Source organism: Henckelia pumila, chromosome 1 (genome assembly GCF_033568475.1).
Source record: "Henckelia pumila isolate YLH828 chromosome 1, ASM3356847v2, whole genome shotgun sequence".
Lineage (NCBI taxonomy): Eukaryota > Viridiplantae > Streptophyta > Magnoliopsida > Lamiales > Gesneriaceae > Henckelia > Henckelia pumila.
Window position 1 is genome coordinate 12,782,021 of NC_133120.1, and position 22,202 is coordinate 12,804,222.

The 22,202-nt window shown below is 39.1% G+C and overlaps 1 protein-coding gene across 1 annotated transcript; it reads right to left on the reverse strand.

Moving 5' to 3' along the window:
• Window positions 1–19,256: 19,256 nt before the first annotated feature.
• Window positions 19,257–21,090, reverse strand: LOC140859778 (uncharacterized). The gene is made up of 6 exons (XM_073262335.1): window positions 21,019–21,090; window positions 20,818–20,901; window positions 20,476–20,745; window positions 20,132–20,380; window positions 19,493–19,885; window positions 19,257–19,346 (listed from the first exon to the last, which is right to left on the reverse strand). The coding sequence occupies exons 1-6, from the start codon at window positions 21,088–21,090 to the stop codon at window positions 19,257–19,259; spliced, it is 1,158 nt and encodes a 385-aa protein (XP_073118436.1).
• Window positions 21,091–22,202: the final 1,112 nt, after the last annotated feature.

Consider the following 22,202-nt stretch of genomic DNA (forward strand, 5'->3'; position numbering starts at 1 on the left):
GATCGTGAATCTCAACTCGGAACTAAAATCTGACGATCGGATCGAGCGAATCAGACGGAAGAAAAGCTCAAAGAATCGATGGCCATGGCTAACGGAGGAGAGAGAGATAGATCGAGAGAGAGGGAGGGAGGGAGGGAGGGAGGAAGGTGATGATTGGATTGGTCAACTTGCAAGAGATAATATATAAAAATCAAGTTTTGCACTTTAATCCCTCAATTCTCCAAAGTTTGCAAAATAACCCCTGCGAATTATCAAAATGGACCTTAATTATTGAAAACTCTGATTATCTCAATTAAACTCGATTATAATAAAATTGGGGCATTACAATGGGAATTGAAGAAAATAAATTAAATTTTGATTTTTTGAATTTTCGGGTGACTAAAATCGATTTTATTGCTCTTGAGCATCTTTTAAAACTTTTTCAATAACAAATTAGCATTTTTACGCCCGGACTAGTAAAATTTAATTTTTAAAATTTTAATTTTGGGATTTTCAACCTTAGAAATTTTAATAGGTGTAAGATTTGTAGTGTTAAAGTTGTATTGAGTGACTAGCACTTTTACAAGTGAGATAACACTTTTAAATTTTTTTCACTCACACACCTACCTATACATACATACACATATACATACAACTAAAACTAAAAATACAACACAAAATAATCAAACCCTAGCCCCAAAACCTCTATGTAGCCGCCACCCCCTTTTCTTCTTTCCCCTTCACCATCGGCCACTCCTCCCTTGAAGATCCCGGTCGTCGCCGACCACCACCACCACCACGCACGGAGGTCACCTTCTTGGAGGTCATAGCTTCTGTTAGGCGTGCAATATTCCAGCTGGTTCCATCTTTTTTGGTGTAAATTCGAACCTAGGCAAGTATAGGCCGATTCTTTGGCCACCAAGCAAGGCTATTATGTTTTTCATGATGTTCTTGGGTTTATTTTAGTTTTCCACAATTTTTCTTGACCTAGGGTTCGAATCTCAAGTGAAATCAGTAGGGGGTTTTGATGCTTTTCGAAAATGATACATGTATTTGATGTTAGAATGAGTTCTTATGCTTGGTTGGAGTTGAGACTTGGAGATTTTATGTTAAATTCAAAATTTAAGTATGATCACGCCTAGTGCCATTCTTTTAGTTCGAAATGTAGATGATTTTCAGCATCATGCTTGAAGCATTTTGATTTGTGTATGTGTTTTGAAGTTCAAATGAGTTTTGAGAGGTTTTAGGAGGTGAAACTCATTCTTCTTGCATGTTTCTGAAAATTTCAGAAAATTCAGCGGGCGTCTTGCTTGATATTCAAAAATTTGCATGTGTTCTTGGTTTTTAGATGAAGTATGTTATGCATGATTGTGGGTTTTTGAAGTTTCTTGCATGTTCACAAAAAAATTCAGCTTTTGCTCTTGGACCGTTGTACCCGTTTCTGAAAATTTCGGATGGTTGATGATAAGGGGCTGCCTAGGCTTGGTTTATGGGGTTTGTATGGTGTTATTGGAGGTGCTTAATGTGGCTAAAAGTCTTAGATGAGGGCTGCCCGGGGTGGTGTTGTCTAGACTTGTGGATTTGAGCTAGATAGTGGATGTATCGGCAAACGGTTGGAGTGAAGAGTTGGTTTCCGGGTGGAGGTTTTGGAACAATGAGTTAATTGAGGTCTAAGGATTGGTTTGGATGTCGTGAGAGGGCTGGAATTAAGTTGGGTAAGTAATGAGGTCAATAGGGTAAAGGTAGAAGCATAGGCGGGGCTTGCGGGTTGATGATTTGAGTTTGGCCGTGCAAGTTGGTGGCTGAGGTTAGGGATTGGTCAACCTGAACAGATTAGGGGCTGGTCCTAAGTCGAGTTTAGGACATTATGGTCGTATAGGTTTGAATTTGGAGCGAATCGGGTTAATTTTGGTCAAGTTAGGAATTTCTCAAGTTGGGGTGACTAGTGCAGAATTTTGACAAGTTTGAGGGCTGCCCGGAAATCCATTTTGATTGGGTTGCTTGGGTGGTATTTGGAGGCTATAACCTGGTCTTGGGATGGATTAGGATGTATATAAGATTTAGGTTCAACCGGATGTTGATTTGATTAAGAAATGGTCAAGTTATGGAATTTACGGTTTGAACACTCGGAGTGTGACTTAGGTGATTAATAGCCTAGGGGCAGCCACTTAATCCTCATGCTATCCTTGTTTTAAAATCATGCTCTCATCCTTGAGTTTGTGTTTTTAAAGGGAAATATTCCACTCTTCTCTTTGAATTGAATAAAGTAAAAGTTTGAAGTTACTAAAAGTAAAAGTTTGAATGAAGTGAGTTGATTGTGACAAGACGTGCAATGTTGGTCGGGGGATGCCTCTACTCACTTGCCAACCAGACGTGTAGTGTGTGGCTGGGAGACATCTCAGCTCCCCTACCAAATCAGACGTGTAGTGTGCGACCGAGAAAAATCTCGGCTCCCCTACGAAACTAGAGAAAAGGGGAAATGTGGCGTCGGGAGAGATCTCGGCGTCCTTGTCGGCATAGTACTATAGCCAATGATCGATCAAAATAGAGGGTCATAATCGAGGATCTAAATTCACAGATGAAAGTTAAAGTTCAAAGTTAAAGGTTAAAGTTAAGTTTAAGAAAGTTTATATTTAAAAGCGTGAGTTTGAGCAATGTCGTGTGAGTTCTTTGTACGTGATTTCTTTACAGTTCCAAGTATTATTTCCTGTTAAAGTTATGAAATTTTATGTTTAAAGGTGTGAGTTCATTGCATTACATGCGACCTTCCTTTTTAGTTCCAGGTCTAATTTTCTTGCATCTTTAAAACCTTTCTCGAGTAAGTTTCAAGGTATGTATGTAATAATATTTTAAGTAATATGCATGTATTTTAAACCCTCGTTATTTCACGGTTTATATTTGTTGGGCCTCTAGGCTCACTACATTTGCTTGGTTCAGGTTAGACTTTCATTGAGTTCGAGGGGCATGACTCTCGAGTGGACTGCGATGCGGGCACGACACCTCCCTCCTCCGACCTATGTTAGTCATCCGCATAAGTTATTTATAAGTAAACATTTTGAAGTTTTTATTTTTGTATATTGGTTTAATGTAAATGTAAGAATGTCTAGATTTGGAATTGTCGGCATGTAAGCTATTAACTGCTACACTTTGAATGTTTGTAACGTCGGACCTCTTTCTTTAGGTCCTTGTGCATTCTCGGTTTGAATTTTCCGTGTTTTTGGTTGCATTTTTAGTTTTTTGTCTGAGACAGGAGGGTTGTAACAGTTAAAGATAGGTCATGCTGATTTTTTTTTTTAAATCCACTTTTTTCTTTATTAATTAATTAAAGTAGAGGTTAGGGTCATTTCAAACCTTATTAATTTTTACTATGTCTGTTATCTCCAGAAAGGTCCTCAAATCCAGGTGAGGATCAACAGTTTCATTTCCATTGAATTGGTTCTACTGAACCATGTTGATCAAAGCAGACTTAAGCTCGAAGTTGTTGGCATTAATAGTTCCACGAGCAATTTAAGAGTAGTGAGCCTGGACTACGATCCTGAAGTGATCTCTTATTGGCACCAAAGGAGTTTTATTATTTTCAGCCATTGCTTGCACATCTTCACTTCTTGCTTTTCTCAAAGCTCTTTCAGTTCATTCAATCTCCGGATCAAATAGTAGAGTGTCAACCCTTTGAGATCTTCACATGCACTGCAATTCAAAGAACCATAAATGAATCAGTGACTTAAAAATATAGCAAAGAGAACTCTAAATTAAAATCTAGACTAATTGGTAATAAGACTAATATAACTTCAATAAATATACTCCCCGGCAACGGCGCCAAAAACTTCATGCATAATTTTATGCTCGCAAGCGCACAATTGTCAAGTTTTAATATAAGATAAGTTGAGTATTGTTCCCACGGGGAGTATATATTGAAAATAATTAATGCTTTTAATTAGAATATGCTAAATTTTATCTAGAAAATTAAATAGAGAATTTTGTTTTCAAACTTAAATTATTAAGAAAATTAATAAGCAAATCACACACTTTAGAGAAATATCACTGAGAAAAAAATGTCTATAGGATTTGATTTCACTTGGTTCAACAACAACTAATTCTAATTAATTAATGCTCATGAATTCATTTAATTTAATATCCTAGAACAATTACTTGTTTTTATTTCCCTCTCTCGAGTAACAAATAAAATGTATCAATTAAAATTCGATTATAATATCTCTATTAAAAATTTAAGCTCAATGATATGCGATAAACAATGTTCTTTCAAAAGCTATGTTAAAGTTATACACTCTTCCGAGCTATATAATAATTAACAGTATATTTTCTAATGATCCTATCCAAAATCCCCTCTCTCGTGTACCGGATTCGAAATAAATATGACAACTCAATTAGTGATCAAGTAATTGAAAGATAATAAATTATAGAAAACACAATTAATTATTGAAATTCAATCACATAAAAAGTCGTAGAAGTTGTCTACACCAAGCTACATCATCCTCTAGACTTAATTTAGTTCATTATAAAAATAGTGCAAAAACAAATCATGTTCTTCAAACTAGACATAATTCAAAATTTAATAAGCTTAAAAGAAGAATAAAAAATCCGAAGACGCGTTTCTGTTCGTAGGTTGTGCAATCTTCAACTCTGTTGCTGATAAATCTTCAGTTCTGCTGCTCTTCTCCAACTCATGCTCCAGCCTCTCAATCTCTCTCGTGCGTATATTGTGTAATTCTCAGTATGCGGCTCTGCCTTTCATGTGCTCTCGAAAGTCCTTTTTATATGTTCTCCAAATCCCGAAAACAGAAAGCCCAAAAATTGAGTGTTTCGAATTTCCCAAATTCTAATTTTTCCCAAAAATAGCAGCAGCGCTATTGCTCTTGTTGGAAAACGGTGATCAGATCAATCAGAATTGATACCCGGTGCAGCGGAAGTTTAAATTTTTTTTATATGGAACGATTCCATATCATGAGTATCAAAACATTACAATTCAATTGTGTGTGTAAAAATTAAATAACAATTTAAATTTTTACCTTGAATCTCGAAACGAGATTATGGACACCAACAGATAACTCTGCTCTTGTTGTATATCCCAGGAACTGATGGACGAACAATTCTTCAATCAGGTCCACGAACAGAATTCGAATCCCTCTGATAGATTGCACTAGAAAATCTATCAGAAGTTTCTACGAAGAGAATTAACGAATTTGATCCGTTAAACCAAACTTCAAATTCAAAATTCACAGGCTGGAGTTTTCGAGCAGAGAGGGAGTGGGGGGCGGCCACTTAGAGAGAAAACAGCTAGGGTTTTCGAAAATTGTGACCTCTGTTGTGTAATTTCTATACTGCAATAACTTATTTATAATGTGGGCTGCTAATAGCTTAGGGCCCATTAGTCATAAGTTCAAGCCTGAAAAGCAAAGCCCGCATGTTAAGAAATTAATATAAAATTCATCGTGACTCAGATTGATAAACCAATTTCACCAATTTGCACAGAAACCATTTCTGCATCTTTTAAAGTCAAGATAAATTTTCTGAATCCGAATTCAGTGATTTTCAAAAATGCCCATCCCTATGTCATTTTAGGAAATCTTACTCCCTCTACTCTTAAATAAGAAGTCCCACTTCTTTGTTCATTAAATTTAACTCTTTAAATTTAACTATCTCAACGGGGATTAAAAATCCATTACTTGTGTGACCCTCAATGGTTCAGGGATACAGCTAGCCGTGGGCTCACAACTCCTTGTGACTCGGAACAATAATTTCCGACTTGCCCATCGAATCATGGTAAGAGCGCCTAGTAACATCGCCCCATGATTCCCTAGGTATCACTGATAGTGCCTGCAAGAACCAATAGATTTTGGTTAGCGTACAGTACGGTCCCTTCAACCATATATCCCGATCGAATCAACAACCATTGGTAAATCGAGAGTCGTTCGAGATTCGATAACTATGCAATACATCTTGAAGATCAAATAGTGACATCGCATGTGCTACTAAGAAACCATTTCTTAAAACACATCATGTACTCTGGCCAGAGATTCGTCACACTAATATCTCCTCAGATTGCATAGGATATCCACACTTGCAAGTATGTGGTGAATCTTTGACAACAAAGCATCGACTCCTATATGTGTCGTAACTGTACCCAATCCCGACACCTGATGACCCCAATAGAGTCGGTAAACGAGTCAAAGCACAGTACTAGCATATAGAGTCTCAATGATGTTTCAAGTAGTAAGGACTAATGGTGTACAACCAAAACCGCGGACTTTATCCACTCGATATGTGATAACCACTTGGAAAGTCCGGATAGGGTAGTTCGATCATTCATCGTATGAATATCCATTTGCATGCTTTGAACATCTCTATGTTCCATACCAATGAAACGTGGTACTCGGCATCGCAAATGCTAGTCTCAATCTCGAGCGATACTTATCTTATTAACGGACGGCTCAATCGACTAGGAACTGTTTAGAATATACAGTGACTATAAGATGTGTTTCATGATAGTCATCCCCATGTACTACCACATCTTACATACACTATAGTATATTCAAGGTCTTTATCAAAACAACAATAGTATATCACAATATAACAATATGAAGAAAGATAAAGTCATTGCCATTATAAAAGTGTAAATTATATTAAACAAAAGATTGTTTATACATAGAGTCATCAAAGCCCTTAGCCACAAGTTGGCTCACTGGGCACCCACTCATTCAATCTCCCACTTGCCCTAAATCCGACTAGTCATACTACGTAGACCCATTGCTTCGCGATGTTTGTCAAATAATGGTCCTGGCAAGGGCCTAGTAAGTGGATCAGCGATATTTTCTGCAGAGGCCACTCTCTCGACAGTTATGTCTCCTCTTTCCACGATCTCCCGGATGATGTAGTATTTCCTCAGTACGTGTTTGGATCTTTGATGAGACCTTGGTTCCTTTGCCTGAGCAATGGCACCCGTGTTGTCATAGTATACCGGGACTGGACCAACAACTTCAGGAATGACGCCCAACTCTTGGACGAAATTCCTCATCCAAACCGCCTCTTTAGCAGCAGCTGATGCCGCAATGTATTCTGCCTCAGTGGTGGAATCCGCTGTGGTGTCCTGCTTGGAACTCTTCCAAGAGACAGCACCGCCATTGAGCATGAACACAAATCCAGAGGTTGACTTCGAGTCATCGACGTCACTTTGGAAGCTAGAGTCGGTATAGCCTTCCAATTTCAGTTCTCTTCCTCCATATACCATGAACATATTCTTAGTCCTTCGTAAGTACTTAAGAATGTCCTTCAGGGCTTTCCAATGCATTTGACCGGGATTAGCTTGATATCTGCTCGTGACACTCAGAGCAAATGCTACATCCGGTCTGGTAGATATCATCCCATACATGATACTACCTATGGCTGACGCATATGGTATATGTGTCATTTTCTCTATCTCTTCATCAGTCTTGGGACACATGAACTTGGATAGAGAAACTCCATGACACATAGGTAGATGTCCTCTCTTGGACCCATCCATTGAAAACCTTTTCAATATGGTTTCGATGTAAGTAGCTTGAGTAAGTCCTATCATTCTCTTAGATCTATCTCTATAGATCTGTATCCCTAGAATATAGGATGCCTCACCCAAATCCTTAATCGAGAATCTACCTGATAACCATATCTTCGTTGACTGCAACATCCCTACGTCATTCCCAATGAGTAGGATGTCATCAACATAAAGTACTAAGAATGTCACAGCATCCTTAACTACTTTCTTGTACACGCACGGTTCCTCCGGGTTCTTGATGAAACCAAAATCTTTTATTGTTTCATCAAATTTCTGGTTCCAACTTCTTGATGCTTGTTTGAGACCATAGATAGATCTCTGAAGCTTGCATACCTTATGCTCGCTTCCCATGGATGTGTATCCCTCAGGCTGCGTCATATAGATCTCTTCCTTAATGTTTCCATTAAGAAATGCAGTCTTTACATCCATTTGCCATATCTCATAGTCATACCATGCAGCTATGGCAATAAGGATTCTTATGGACTTGAACATTGCAACTGGTGAAAAGGTTTCATCATAGTCAACTCCTTGTCTTTGAGTATAACCTTTCGCCACCAATCGTGCCTTGTAGGTCAATACCTTACCATCAGGCCCAAGCTTTCTCTTGTAGATCCATTTACACCTTATTGGAACAATTCCATCGGGAGGATCTACTAAAGACCAAACTTGGTTTGTATGCATCGAATCTATTTCCGACTGCATAGCTTCAAGCCATAAATTTGAATCCGCATCAGAAATTGCTTCCTTGAAGTTTCTTGGATCACATCCAACGTCGGGTTCATCTTGATCCCCTTCAAGAAGAAGACCATATTGAATAGGAGGTCTGGAAGTCCTATCGGATCTTCTAAGTATAGGCGTGTCCTCTGAAGATTCTTGAGGTATGGGATCATTATTTTGTATTTCGGGTTCTTCTCGAATTTCTTCGAGCTCCATCATCTCGCCTTTCTTATCCAATAAGAACTCCTTCTCCAAGAAGGTGGCATTCCTTGAAACAAACACTTTTGTTTCAGTAGGATGATAGAAATAATATCCGATTGAATTCTTCGGATACCCTACAAAATAACATAAGGTGGATCGAATATCCAACTTATCTCCCACTGTCTGCTTCACGTACGCAGGACATCCCCAAATCCTCAAGTACGAATACTTAGGAGCTCTGCCATTCCATAACTCGTATGGTGTTTTGTCCACTGCTTTGGTGTGGACGTTGTTCAACAACAACACAGCCGTTTCAAGCGCATAGCCCCAAAACGAAGGTGGAAGCTCAGTGAAGCTCATCATGGATCGAACCATGTCCAACAAAGTTCGATTACGACGCTCCGATACACCATTTAGCTGAGGTGTCATAGGAGGAGTCCACTGAGAGAGAATCCCATTCTCTTTCAGATAGTCCAAAAACTCGGTACTTAAGTATTCTCCACCTCGATCCGATCGAGGTTCTTTAATACTTTTACCTAGCTTGTTTTCTACTTCAGCCTTGAATTCTTTGAACTTTTCAAATGCTTCAGACTTATATTTCATTAAATATAAATACCCATACCTTGAATAATCATCAGTAAAGGTAATGAAGTAGGTGTGGCCATATTGAGTACCAATTCTAAATGGACCACAAACATATGTATGGATCAAATCCAACAGATTTTGACTACGCTCAGGTTTCCCCTTAAAAGGAGATTTAGTCATTTTTCCTTTCAGGCAGGACTCACAAGTAGGTAGAGAGTTAATATCAGACATATCAAACATGCCCTCTCCCACTAGCTTGTTCATCCTCCTTGAGGAAATATGACCTAGCCTAGCATGCCAAAGGTTTGCCGGGTTTTGACTATCGATTTTCCTTTTTTTTGTTGTTACCGGTTTATCAACATAATTTATTGGAACGTCTTTTAATTTTAAGTTATATAGATCGTTTTCAAGTTGTCCATTTCCAATCAAACATTCATTCTTGTAAATATTGCAAATCCCATTCACAAAATTGCAAGAAAAACCATCTCTATCAAGCATAGAAACAGAAATAATGTTTTTAATCAAATCTGGAACAAATAAAACATCTCTCAAAAGTAACTTAAAATCGTTCTGCAAAATTAAATAAACATCTCCCACAGCTTTAGCTTCAACTCTAGAACCATTTCCGAGCCTCAGCTGGGTCTCACTCATTCTAAGCTTGCGACTTCTTGTCATCACCTACAAATCATTGCAAATGTGAGATCCACATCCGGTATCCAATACCCAAGAAGTAGTATTAAGTGAAACATTTATTTCAATATAGAACATACCCTTCGCAGTTCGCAACTGCTCTAGATATTCCTTGCAGTTACGTTTCCAATGACCGGGTTTCTTGCAGTGATGGCAAACATCCTTGGACTTTTCCATGTTTGAAGCCTTTGTCTTGTTCTTCTTCTCGGGTCCGGTTTTCTTGGGTGGGGCAGAACGTTTCTTACCCTTTGTACTTGGCCCCTTTGAAAGAGTGGGTGCCCAGTGAGCCAACTTGTGGCTATGGGCTTTGATGACTCTTTGTACAAACGATCTTTTGTTTAATATAATTTACACTTTTATTAATGGCAATGACTTTATCTTTCTTCATATTGTTATATTGTGATATACTATTGTTGTTTTGATAAAGACCTTGAATATACTATATTGTATGTAAGATGTGGTAGAACATGGGGATGTCTATCATGAAATACATCTTATAGTCACTGTATATTCTAAGCTGTTCCTAGTCGATTGAGCCGTCTGATAATAAGGATAAGGATCGCTCGAGTTTGAGACTAGCATTTGCGATGCGGAGTACCACGTTTCATTGGTAGGGAACATGGAGATGTTCGAAGCATGCAAATGGATATTCATAGGATGAATAATCGAACTACCCTATCCGGACTTTCCAAGTGGTTATCACTTATCGAGTGGATAAAGTCCGCGGTTTTGGTTGTACACCATTAGTCCTTACTACTTGAAATATCATGGAGACTCTATATGCTAGTACTGTGCTTTGACTCGTTTACCGACTCTATGGGGGTCATCAGGTGTCGGGATTGGGTACAGTTACAACACATATAGGAGTCGATGCATTGTTGTCAAGAATTCACCACATACTTGCGAGTGTGGATATCCTATGCGATCTGAGGAGATATTAGTGTGACGAATCTCTGGCCAGAGTACTTGATGTGATTTAAGAAATGGTTTCTTAGTAGCACATGCGATGTCACTAATTTGATCTTCAAGATGTATTGCATAGTTATCGAATCTTGAGCGACTCTCGATATACCAATGGTTGTTGATTTGATCGGGATATATGGATGAAGGGACCGTACTGTACGCGAACCAAAATCTACTGGTTCTTGTAGGCACTATCAGTGATACCTAGGGAATCATGGGGCGATGTTGCTAGGCGCTTTACCATGATTCGTTGGGCAAGTCGGAAATCGTTGTTCCGAGTCACAAGGAGTTGTGAGCCCACGGCTAGCTGTATCCCTGAACCATTGAGGGTCACACAGTGTAATGGAGTTTTTAATCCCCGTTGAGATAGTTAAATTTAAAGAGTTAAATTTAATGAATAAAGAAGTTGGACTTCTTAAATAAGAGTAAGGGAGTAGGATTTCCTAAAATGACATAGGGATGTACATTTTTGGAAACCACTGAATTCGGATTCAGGAAAATTTATCTTGACTTTAAAATGTGCAGAAATGGTTTCTGTGCACATTGGTAAAATCGGTTTATCAATCGGAGTCACGATGAATTTTATATTAATTTCTGAACATGCGGGCTTTGCTTGTCGGGCCTCAACTTATGACTAATGGGCCCTAAGGTGTTAGTGGCCTGCATTATAAATAAGTTATTGCAGTACAGAAATTAGACAACTGGTCATAATTTTGAGAGCAAAATTTCAAAACCCTAGCCTCCTCTCAAGAATATTTCGGCCGACCCCTCCCTCTCTCTGTCAGAGAAATTCCGGTCTGTGATTTTGAATTGCAGTCTGGAATAAGCGAATCAAATTCGTTATTCTCTTCGCAGAAAACTTCTGATAGATTTTCTAGTGCAATCTATCAGAGGGATTAAATCTCCATTCGTGGACCTGATTAAAGCTTGTTCATCAGTTCCAAGGAGATACAAGAAGCGCAGAGAAATCTGTGTGGTGTCCAATAATCTCGCTTCGAGATTGAAGGTAAAATTTAATAATAGTTATTTAATTTTACACACACTTATAATTTAATCGTTGAACGGTTGATACCCACAATATGAAATTGTTCCATAATAAAATTTTAAACTTCCGCTGCACCGGGTATCAATCGTGATTGATCTGAACGCCAGTTTTCCAACACCCTTCTTAGTAGAGGAAGAGGAGCCCACCAAGAGAACCGGTTTATCCTTCTTTAAAGTGGCTTCATATGTTACAAGCATATTGACCATCTCTTCAAGGGAGGCCTCTATCTTGTTCATATTGAAATTCACCACAAAACCATCAAATGATGAAGGAAGAGAGAGAAGTAATAAGTCCACGTTGATTTCATGCTCCAACACCAAATCAAGCGTTACCAACTTCTGAATGAGCCAAATCATTCGTACCCCATGATCACGGACCGAAGTCCCTTCACGCATGCGACACGTCATTAGCTCTTTTACAGTAGCGAACCTTTCAGCTCTTGATTGAGCCCCAAAAAGTTCCTTGAGTTGTACATGAATGTCAGCAGCATTTACGGTATCCTCAAATCGCCTCTGGAGTTCATCAGACATCGAGGCTTGCATATAGCATTTGGCATTGATATCATGGTCCCACCATGTATCAAGTTTGGCCAACTCTTCCGGACTTATGTCAGTTGGTGCTTACTTCGGAGGAGATTTTTCTAACACGTAGAGCATCTTCTCCGAGGTCAAGACAATCTTCAACTTACGGAACCATTCCGTATAGTTTGCGCCAGTCAATTTATTTTGTTCGAGAATAGATAATAGTGGATTGCGCGAATTCATCTTTATGAAATACTGAAAAGAAACAGACAATTATCAGTGATTGTTTAATTAATTTACTAAGACATAAAATAGGCGAAATTTATTTTATGAATCTCACTCCCACTATTTTAACGATTTCACTACCCTCTAGTGAAAATGGAAAACTGTTTTCCTTAGTGGGAACATGGAGTCCAATTGACAAACTATGGTCCCGAATAATATCAGCCAACTATAATTTTCAAAAGGTAGAGCCCAATTGCTTCCAAAGCAACCTCCACGTTTTTACCTCATGTCCAATAAGGGCCCAATAATATGACGCCGTTTATTGTGACATGTCAAGATGACCCATCAATATTAAGTTGTGATGGACGGTCGCCATGTGGATCCACCAATAATATGAGCCGATCCCATGGGAGTTCCACCCAACTTACAACATTTGTCGATCCAATGTACAGCTTTCCGACGAACGGGCCCCCCCAATAATATGAGCTGGACCGTATCCGCGGGTAGCATCTCATACATTGATCGTTGATGGAAGGTAGGAACATTTAAACAATATTTAAATTTCCTTTATTTATCTTGATATCAATTTTAAATCATATTTAAAATGAGGGATTTTAATTTTGAAAATTTGTCTCATCATTTATAATTTGTATGCTTGCGGGATTCATACAATTTAGTCTAAAACATGCGATAATATCATATATTATATAGGATGATCGATTCCATTTTTAATCGACCCGTGGTTGCCAATCACGAGTCTAAGTCCAATCCTAGGTAATATGCAGGTATGTAATGCAATCCTATTACATTGAGCTTTCAATTTACATTTCTTCTGTCTTTATTGTCTGCTGGGCCCACCTCCATCTTCAAATCTTCATCTCCCACTAAATCTAATGTATTTACAATAAATAACTATGACAAGTAGGGGATACATTTTAAGGGGTGGGAACGGGCCATAAACCAGGCCCAATTTTATTACTTATGACAATTCATATTGGGCCATAAACCAGGCCCATTAATAAATCCAACAACAATAAAAACAAATGTAAATTCCTAACATACACCTACAAAATTGTTCATGGCAATCGATCATCCTTATCCAATAATATTTAATTCAAAATTAATTTATTGGATAACATGTAATGACAATCAAATTAAAAAGGATAAAATCATATTCCATATATAAAATCTTATTTTACATACAAAATCATATTTTATCTTTTTATCAAATAAAATCATATTTTACATATAAAATCCAATTTTATACATAAAATCATATTTTACTCAATATTTCCATAAGATCATATCTTATCATCAATTGTACCAAAATAATTAATTTCATAAAATCTGATTTAACGGATAAAATCTATAAATTTTCCAAAAATTCAAATTTATCCAAAAATCAATTTTAAAATTTTCGGACTCGAACAATTCGATCCGACGCCTCGTGGACCAATCAAAAATAATTTTTGATCGGACCAAAAATAGAATTTTAACATATTAAAATTTTAATTAAAAATAAAAAAATTAATTTTTCCCGTGCCGCCCGGGAAGATCCCGGGCAGCCCGTCGCTGCCCCTTGGGCAGCGACGTGCGCTGTCCTGGGCAGCGATCCAATCGCTGCCTGTGTTTTTCCCGAGAAAAAAAAAATTTTATTTTAAAAAATTTATTTTGTTTCAAAAACCGAGGCTTAAAAATATTTGTACAATCGTTTAATTTAATCGCTTGATCTGAGCAACCTGGCTCTGATATCACTGTTGAGTTCCGGTGATCAGATCAATCAGAATTGATACCCGGTGCAGCGAAAGTTTATAATTTTTTTATATGGAACGATTCCATATTATGGGTATCAAAACATTACGATTAAATTGTGTGTGTAAAAATTAAATAACAATTTAAATTTTTACCTTGAATCTCGAAACGAGATTATGGACACCAACAGATAACTCTGCTCTTGTTGTATATCCCAGGAACTGATGGACGAACAATTCTTCAATCAGGTCCACGAACAGAATTCGAATCCCTCTGATAGATTGCACTAGAAAATTTATCAGAAGTTTCTACGAAGAGAATTAACGAATTTGATCCGTTAAACCAGACTGAAAATTCAAAATTCACAGGCTGGAATTTTCGAGCAGAGAGGGAGAGGGGGGCGGCCACTTAGAGAGAAAACAGCTAGGGTTTTCGAAAATTGTGACCTCTGTTGTGTAATTTTTGTACTGCAATAACTTATTTATAATGTGGGCTGCTAACAGCTTAGGGCCCATTAGTTATAAGTTCAAGCCTGAAAAGCAAAGCCCGCATGTTAAGAAATTAATATAAAATTCATCGTGACTCAGATTGATAAACCAATTTCACCAATTTGCACAGAAACCATTTCTGCATCTTTTAAAGTCAAGATAAATTTTCTGAATCCGAATTCAGTGATTTTCAAAAATGCCCATCCCTATGTCATTTTAGGAAATCTTACTCCCTCTACTCTTAAATAAGAAGTCCCACTTCTTTGTTCATTAAATTTAACTCTTTAAATTTAACTATCTCAACGAGGATTAAAAATCCATTACTTGTGTGACCCTCAATGGTTCAGGGATACAGCTAGCCGTGGGCTCACAACTCCTTGTGACTCGGAACAACAATTTCCGACTTGCCCATCGAATCATGGTAAGAGCGCCTAGTAACATCGCCCCATGATTCCCTAGGTATCACTGATAGTGCAATACTTCTTGAAGATCAAATAGTGACATCGCATGTGCTACTAAGAAACCATTTCTTAAAACACATCATGTACTCTGGCCAGAGATTCGTCACACTAATATCTCCTCAGATTGCGTACAGTACGGTCCCTTCAACCATATATCTCGATCGAATCAACAACCATTGGTAAATCGAGAGTCGTTCGAGATTCGATAACTATGAAATACTTCTTGAAGGTCAAATAGTGACATCGCATGTGCTACTAAGAAATCATTTCTTAAAACACATCATGTACTCTGGCCAGAGATTCGTCACACTAATATCTCCTCAGATTGCATAGGATATCCACACTCGCAAGTATGTGGTGAATCCTTGACAACAAAGCATCGACTCCTATATGTGTCGTAACTGTACCCAATCCCGACACCTGATGACCCCAATAGAGTCGGTAAACGAGTCAAAGCACAGTACTAGCATATAGAGTCTCAATGATGTTTCAAGTAGTAAGGACTAATGGTGTACAACCAAAACCGCGGACTTTATCCACTCGATAAGTGATAACCACTTGGAAAGTCCGGATAGGGTAGTTCGATAATTCATCGTATGAATATCCATTTGCATGCTTTGAACATGTCTATGTTCCATACCAATGAAACGTGGTACTCGGCATCGCAAATGCTAGTCTCAATCTCGAGCGATCCTTATCCTTATTAACGGACGGCTCAATCGACTAGGAACTGTTTAGAATATACAGTGACTATAAGATGTATTTCATGATAGTCATCCCCATGTACTACCACATCTTTTATACACTATAGTATATTCAAGGTCTTTATCAAAACAACAATAGTATATCACAATATAACAATATGAAGAAAGATAAAGTCATTGCCATTATAAAAGTGTAAATTATATTAAACAAAAGATTATTTATACATAGAGTCATCAAAGCCCTTAGCCACAAGTTGGCTCATCGGGCACCCACTCTTTCAGCTCTTCTCCTCTAGAGATATTGTGCTTCATTCACGCATATTGGAGCGCTATTTTCTCTTCAAACTAAGCGCTATAGCGCTTCAAAACACTCCCTTTACTTTCCAACTTAGCTCTACTGTGCTACATATCAAGCGATATTTCTCTTAAGCTACGCATCTTCCAAAGCGTTGCTGCTCCTATAATCAAGCACTGCTGCTCCTAACAATCTTCTCTTAGCGCTATTGCGCTTCCCTCAAGGAGCTATAGTGCTTAATAAAATTTCTCAAGCACTGCTTCCTCTGATTCTGCTGTGTTTTCTTATCTGCTTTCTTCTGTAATTTTTCTTTTCTTCTTTCTTCTTTTATTCTCTTTTTCACCAACTTAAGTATTTTCCTACATGCACACAAACAACAACAAAAACGCATAATTTTGCTCGATACATCACAAAATTCACATTATATCATATGAAATATAAGTGCATAAAATACACTTATCACCTCTCCATGTACGATAGATCTTGATCTAGCTGAACCTCTGTTGGGTGCAAAAAGGATACGTGGAACACATCGTGAATGCTAGAGAGATGGGGTGGTAAAGCCAAACGGTAGGCTACATCCCCAACTTTCTCAAGAAGCTCAAATGGTTCGATGAACCTCGGTGATAACTTACCCTTCAGCCCAAATCTCATCACCTTCCTAAAAGGTGATACCTTCAGAAAAAAAAATGCTCTTCAGACTGAAATTTGGAGGGTCTAAGCTGCATGTTGGCATAGCTAGTCTCTTGATCTTGAGTAGCTTTGACTTTCTATCTGATCAATTCTTTGTTAGCGATTTGCTGGAATATCTCTGGTCCCTTTGACGCTCACAAACCTCATCCCAAAATAGAGGTGTACGATTATGGCGTCCCTACAAGGCCTCAAAAGATGCCATACCGATACTGCGATGGTAAATGTTATTATAAGCAAACTCAATTAAGGGTAAATGATCATGCCACACTGGCCCAAAATCCTTCACATAAGCCATGAGCATGTCCTCAAAAGTGTGGATAGTCCTCTCTGACTGACCGTTAGTCTTCGGGTGATAAGCAGTACTCAGACTCAAAGTAGTGCCCAAAGCATGCTGGAAGCTACTCAAAAACAGGAAGTAAATCTTGGATCTCAATCACTGACGATTCTCAACAAAATTCCATGGATTCTAACAATCTCTTGGATGTAAAACCGTGTCATACGATCAAAAGTGAAATCCCGATTATATGGAAGGAAGTGTGAAGACTTAGACAATCTGTCTACCACAACCCAGATTGCATCACTGTTCCTGGAATACAACGGTAAGTGGGTGACAAATTCCATAGTCACGTGTTCCCACTTCCACTCAGGAATCTCTAGACTCTGGAGTAACCCTCTGGGTCATCTGTACTCTGCCTTGACCTACTGACACACCAGGCATCGCAACCCAAACTGGTAGACACTACGCTTCAAACCCTTACACCAAAATCTTGTACACACATCCTTTTACATATTCATGCTGCTTGGGTGCACAGAAAATCTACTACGGTGGGCTTGAGACAAGATCTCGCCTCACAAATATGATTTATCAAAGACTAATACTTGGACAGATAGACACAACAAACAATCTGCTTGAAGATGAATACCAGAAGTGTTATCCCTCAGCCAACCGGGCTAACCTCTGAGTCTTCAGATCTGAATGTTGAGCTTCCTTGATTTTCGAGTACAAGGATGGTTCTGCAAGAACGTAAAAGACTCGAATTCCCCACTATTTATTTGTTGTGATGGAAGGTAAATCCCAAGGAACAACACTCCAGTACCACTCTAGAAATTGCACCGGTACATTTGGAACTTACATACACTTTACGACTATGTGCATCAGTTGTTGGGCTCGAAGAACCTGGATGGTACTTGATCTCACAGTTGTAATCCTTCAATAGATCCATCCAAAGACACTGCCTCATATTCAACTCCGCCAGAGTGAATAGGTACTTCAAACTCTTGTGGTCCCAAAAGATCTTGAACCTCTCGCCGTACAAGTAATGCCGCCAAATCTTCAGGGCAAAGACAATGGCTTCCAGCTCTAAATCATGCACGGGATAATTCTCCTCATGAGCCTTCAGCTGTCTAGAGGCATAGGCGATTATGTGCCCATTTTGAGTCAGAAGGAAACCCAAACCCAGAAGTGATGCATCAGTGTAGACCACAAAGCCACCAGATCCAGACGGCAATGCTAAAATGGGAGTTGTCATCAAATGATGTCACAATTCGCGAAAACTATCTCACACTCGGTAGAGCAAACGAAGGGAGCATCTTTTTTCGTCAACTGGGTCAACGGTCTAGCTATTTGAGAGAAATTCTCAATAAAGCGACGATAATAACCTGTCAGACCCAACAAACTACAGATCTCTGAAACTATCTAAGGTTGTGACCAATTCAAAATTTCTTCTGTCTTACTGGGATCAACTGAAACTCCATCCCTAGAGATCACATGATCAAGGAAGAAAACTCCGTCAATCCAGAACTCACACTTGCTGAGCTTGGCATAATTCTCTCGTAAAATCTGTAGAACTGTACGGAGGTTCTACACATGCTCGTCAATGATGTGTGAGTAGATCAAGATATCATTGATGAATACTACCACGAACTTATCCAAGTAATCTCGGAAAACCCTGTTCATCAAATCCATAAAGACAGCAGACACGTTTGTTAAACCAAAAGACATCACTAAAAACTCATAGTGATCGTACCTTGTACGAAAAGCTATCTTTAGAATATCCTCGTCTCGCACCCGCAAACTGATGATACTCAGACCTCATGTCAATCTTGGAGGACATGGAATTCCCCCGAAGGTGGTCAAACAAGTCATCTATGTGCGGAAACAGATACTTGTTATTAACGGTTACCTGATTCAACTGTCTATAGTCAATGGAAAGCCGCGTCGAACCATCATTATTCTTGACAAACAGGACTAGGGCTCCCCAAGGTGAAACACTCGATTGGATATAACCCTTTTCTAACAGATCCTGCAACTGCTGTTTCAACTCTCTCTTCTCTGATGGTGCCACACAATATGGCTCTCGAGATATCGGTGATGTCCCTGACATCAGCTCAAATACCAAATTCTACGTCCTGGACAGGAGGTAACCCTGGAATCTCATCAGGAAATAAATTTGGAAACTCTCCGACCACTGGTATATCCTGAATATCCAAACTATCTTAGGATGCATCCATGAAGTAGATAAGATATCCTTCCCTATCAGATTTTAAAGCACGACGGGCTTTCAGAGCAGATACAATCGGCATCAGAGGTCGCGCTCACTCAATGTAGGAAAACTAAGTATCACCATCCTCAAGATGAAACTGGACAAATCGCTAGTAGTAATCCACTGTGGCTCGATAGTAGTCAAAAAGTCAATCTCGATGATGCAGTCAAAGCCATGAATCGCTAAAAACATCAATTTGGCACATAACTGATGATCCTCAAACCCGAAATAACACCCTACCACTAGAAGGTTAGCTAAAACTTCATGTCTCATCAGGGTCAATATAGCTAGAAGGACGTCTAAAGAAATGTAAAGTAACTTAAATCTCTTCACAAATCGTGCGGAAATGAATGAATGGGATGCACCAGTGTCAATTAATACAAAAGCATGTATACCAAATAAGCTAAAAGTACCTACAATCATGTGCTCACTCTCGTCGTTATCTTGTTCCTTTTTGAGTGCAAAAATTTTCCCCTGAACTCGTGGGCGCAAAGTAAACGGACATAAGATGCAGTTTGAGGGCGCAGATGAACAATAGCCTGAGAAATAGAACCACTACTGGTCTCCTCCACATGTAGGACAATCCCTCTTCATTTAGCCCAACTCACCGCAGATGAAACAAGATCCAAATATGCGATGACACTCATCAGACGGGTGCTTCCTCCCACTGTGCTCACAACGGCCTTACCTCTTCTTCCTCCCACTATGCTCACAACCTACCTGATGGCACCGGTTCATTAAACCCTCATAAGAAGTAGGGTCATCACAGACAGTGATTCGGTCATAGATCTCATGATTCAGACCCTGCAGGAAGTGATCATACTTTGTCTCAGAACTGGTGCCATGATGCGGGCAAACCGGTAGAATATCCAAGAACTGCTGCTGATACTGGTCAATTGACATGGACCCCTGCTTCAGATTGAGAACCTCCAAAGAATTTTCTTGACGGAGGGCGGGAGGAAAGTGCAACTTCATTAATTCCCTACGGAAATCAACCCACAAAACCTGCCCTTTCTTCTGAAGCAACTATGCGGGCGTGGATCTCCACCACTTGCGAGCACTACCTCCAAAATAAAGGTGGTCGCCTTCATCTTCTGCTCCCCGGAGCAGTCAAAAGCACGAAAACAGCCTTCCATCCACTCCAACCAATTCTCCGCAACCTCTGGATTTTCTCCTCTTGCCAAAGGCTTCGGCCCCATCTGAAGAAACTTTTGCATCTCAAAATGTCGTCTATCCTCGTGGTGATGGCGGTGATCTAGGTGACGTCTAGGGGCATCATCATCAACTCCCCAATGACCCACACTTCCATGACTCTCATCGTCTCTACCAGCCATCTGGAAGAAGTAGCGCACATTAGAACCCAAAAGTGCCTCATAAAGACCCAAATATCAAGCATGCTCTAATACCAAAAATGAAGGGATCCAACCCGGATCACCTACTAAATCACTTATTAAGCATGAAATTAGAGATAATCCTAAACCAGATATCAACTGCAGAAATAAAATGAGTTAACAATCCAAACCGGAAGTATACAACCGGTGAATAAAAACAAAGTATCAATAGTGTTATAAAATCCAATCGAATCAGTACCAAACCTACTGAACAACCTTGGAGAAACAGCACAACACTACAGCCAATGAGTGTATAGTACCATCTGGGATCAACTCCACTGGGTACATCCACACACTCGATAAGGATCACTGTAGCGTCAGTCTCCATAATCAATGCATCTCTCGATGTCCAACAGTATAACAAGAATATAGGGTTGAGCGACTCTACTCAACTGGCTATCTCGAAAGAGATTTGGCTCAACATGAATATGCGCATGCAGAAATATATATATATATATATATATATATATATATATAGAAGTAAAACATAGATCATGACACATAAAATGCAACATATAAGCATGCTTATTCATTGGTAATCTCAGTCAGTACTTACGTACCTCAATAAGGCAGTCCTAGCAATACCAGTCTAGGGTCCAAGCCTACAAGCCAACAATTATCATATCATTAAAACTGGTCTAAAAATCTTAAATAAGCCAATAGATACTCCCTAATGCTACTAGGGATCTCGGACTATACATGTGTCCGTCTTCAGTCCTTTGATGTCGAAGGCCCCAACTCCTTAGCACCTCTCCGCAGCTCCTTTGAAAGTGTCTCGCTACTTCCCAGCCCTCGATAATATGGCTAGAAATGCCCCAAAGAACTCAAGACAAGAGGGAAAAAAGTGTGAATGAGCAAGAATTCTGATTCTCGGATGCCCTATTTATAGGCGACAATCGGAACCTATGAAATCCCAATCGGATGCTCCGATCTCTGCATGAAAGCCACGTTTCCGAACTGACCTGATCGGAAGCTCCGATCTCTACATCAGAAACTCCGATCTCATGCATGCATATGTGTGTCCAAACATTGGCGACATGTCACTAGTGCACATGGCCTAACCTTCGGATGGTCTGAATGCTCCCTTTGCATCCAATCTTCAGTTGCTAGGGTTCGGTGCTTCCGAACCCACTTCGAAAGTTCCGATACTTATGGTGGTTCCGAAGCCCTGATTCCGGCCACATTTCTGATCCGATTAATCACTTGGTTAAATTAGATTGAAATCCCATAATCTTGTTTTAATATTTAATCTTGTAAAATGGGGTACGGGTTACTATACTGTAACGCAAAAGGTAGTTCCAAGAAAAATCAAAGAAAATCAAAAATTAGTTAAAAAGATTCTACTAATTTAATATTTAATAGATCTCATGTGACATGTGTCGATCCGATCTATATTTTCA

What these genes read in the sequence shown, in the direction of transcription:
- LOC140859778 (XM_073262335.1), bottom strand. Translation starts at nt 21,090, where the DNA reads ATGTACCCAGTGGAGTTGATCCCAGATGGTACTATACACTCATTGGCT. An exon ending in TAATGAACCGGTGCCATCAG is followed by an intron (nt 19,886 to 20,131) that starts GTAGGTTGTGAG and finishes CCACGAGTTCAG; the next exon opens with GGGAAAATTTTTGCACTCAA. An exon ending in CCAGTTTCATCTTGAGGATG is followed by an intron (nt 19,347 to 19,492) that starts GTGATACTTAGT and finishes TTGGATATTCAG; the next exon opens with GATATACCAGTGGTCGGAGA.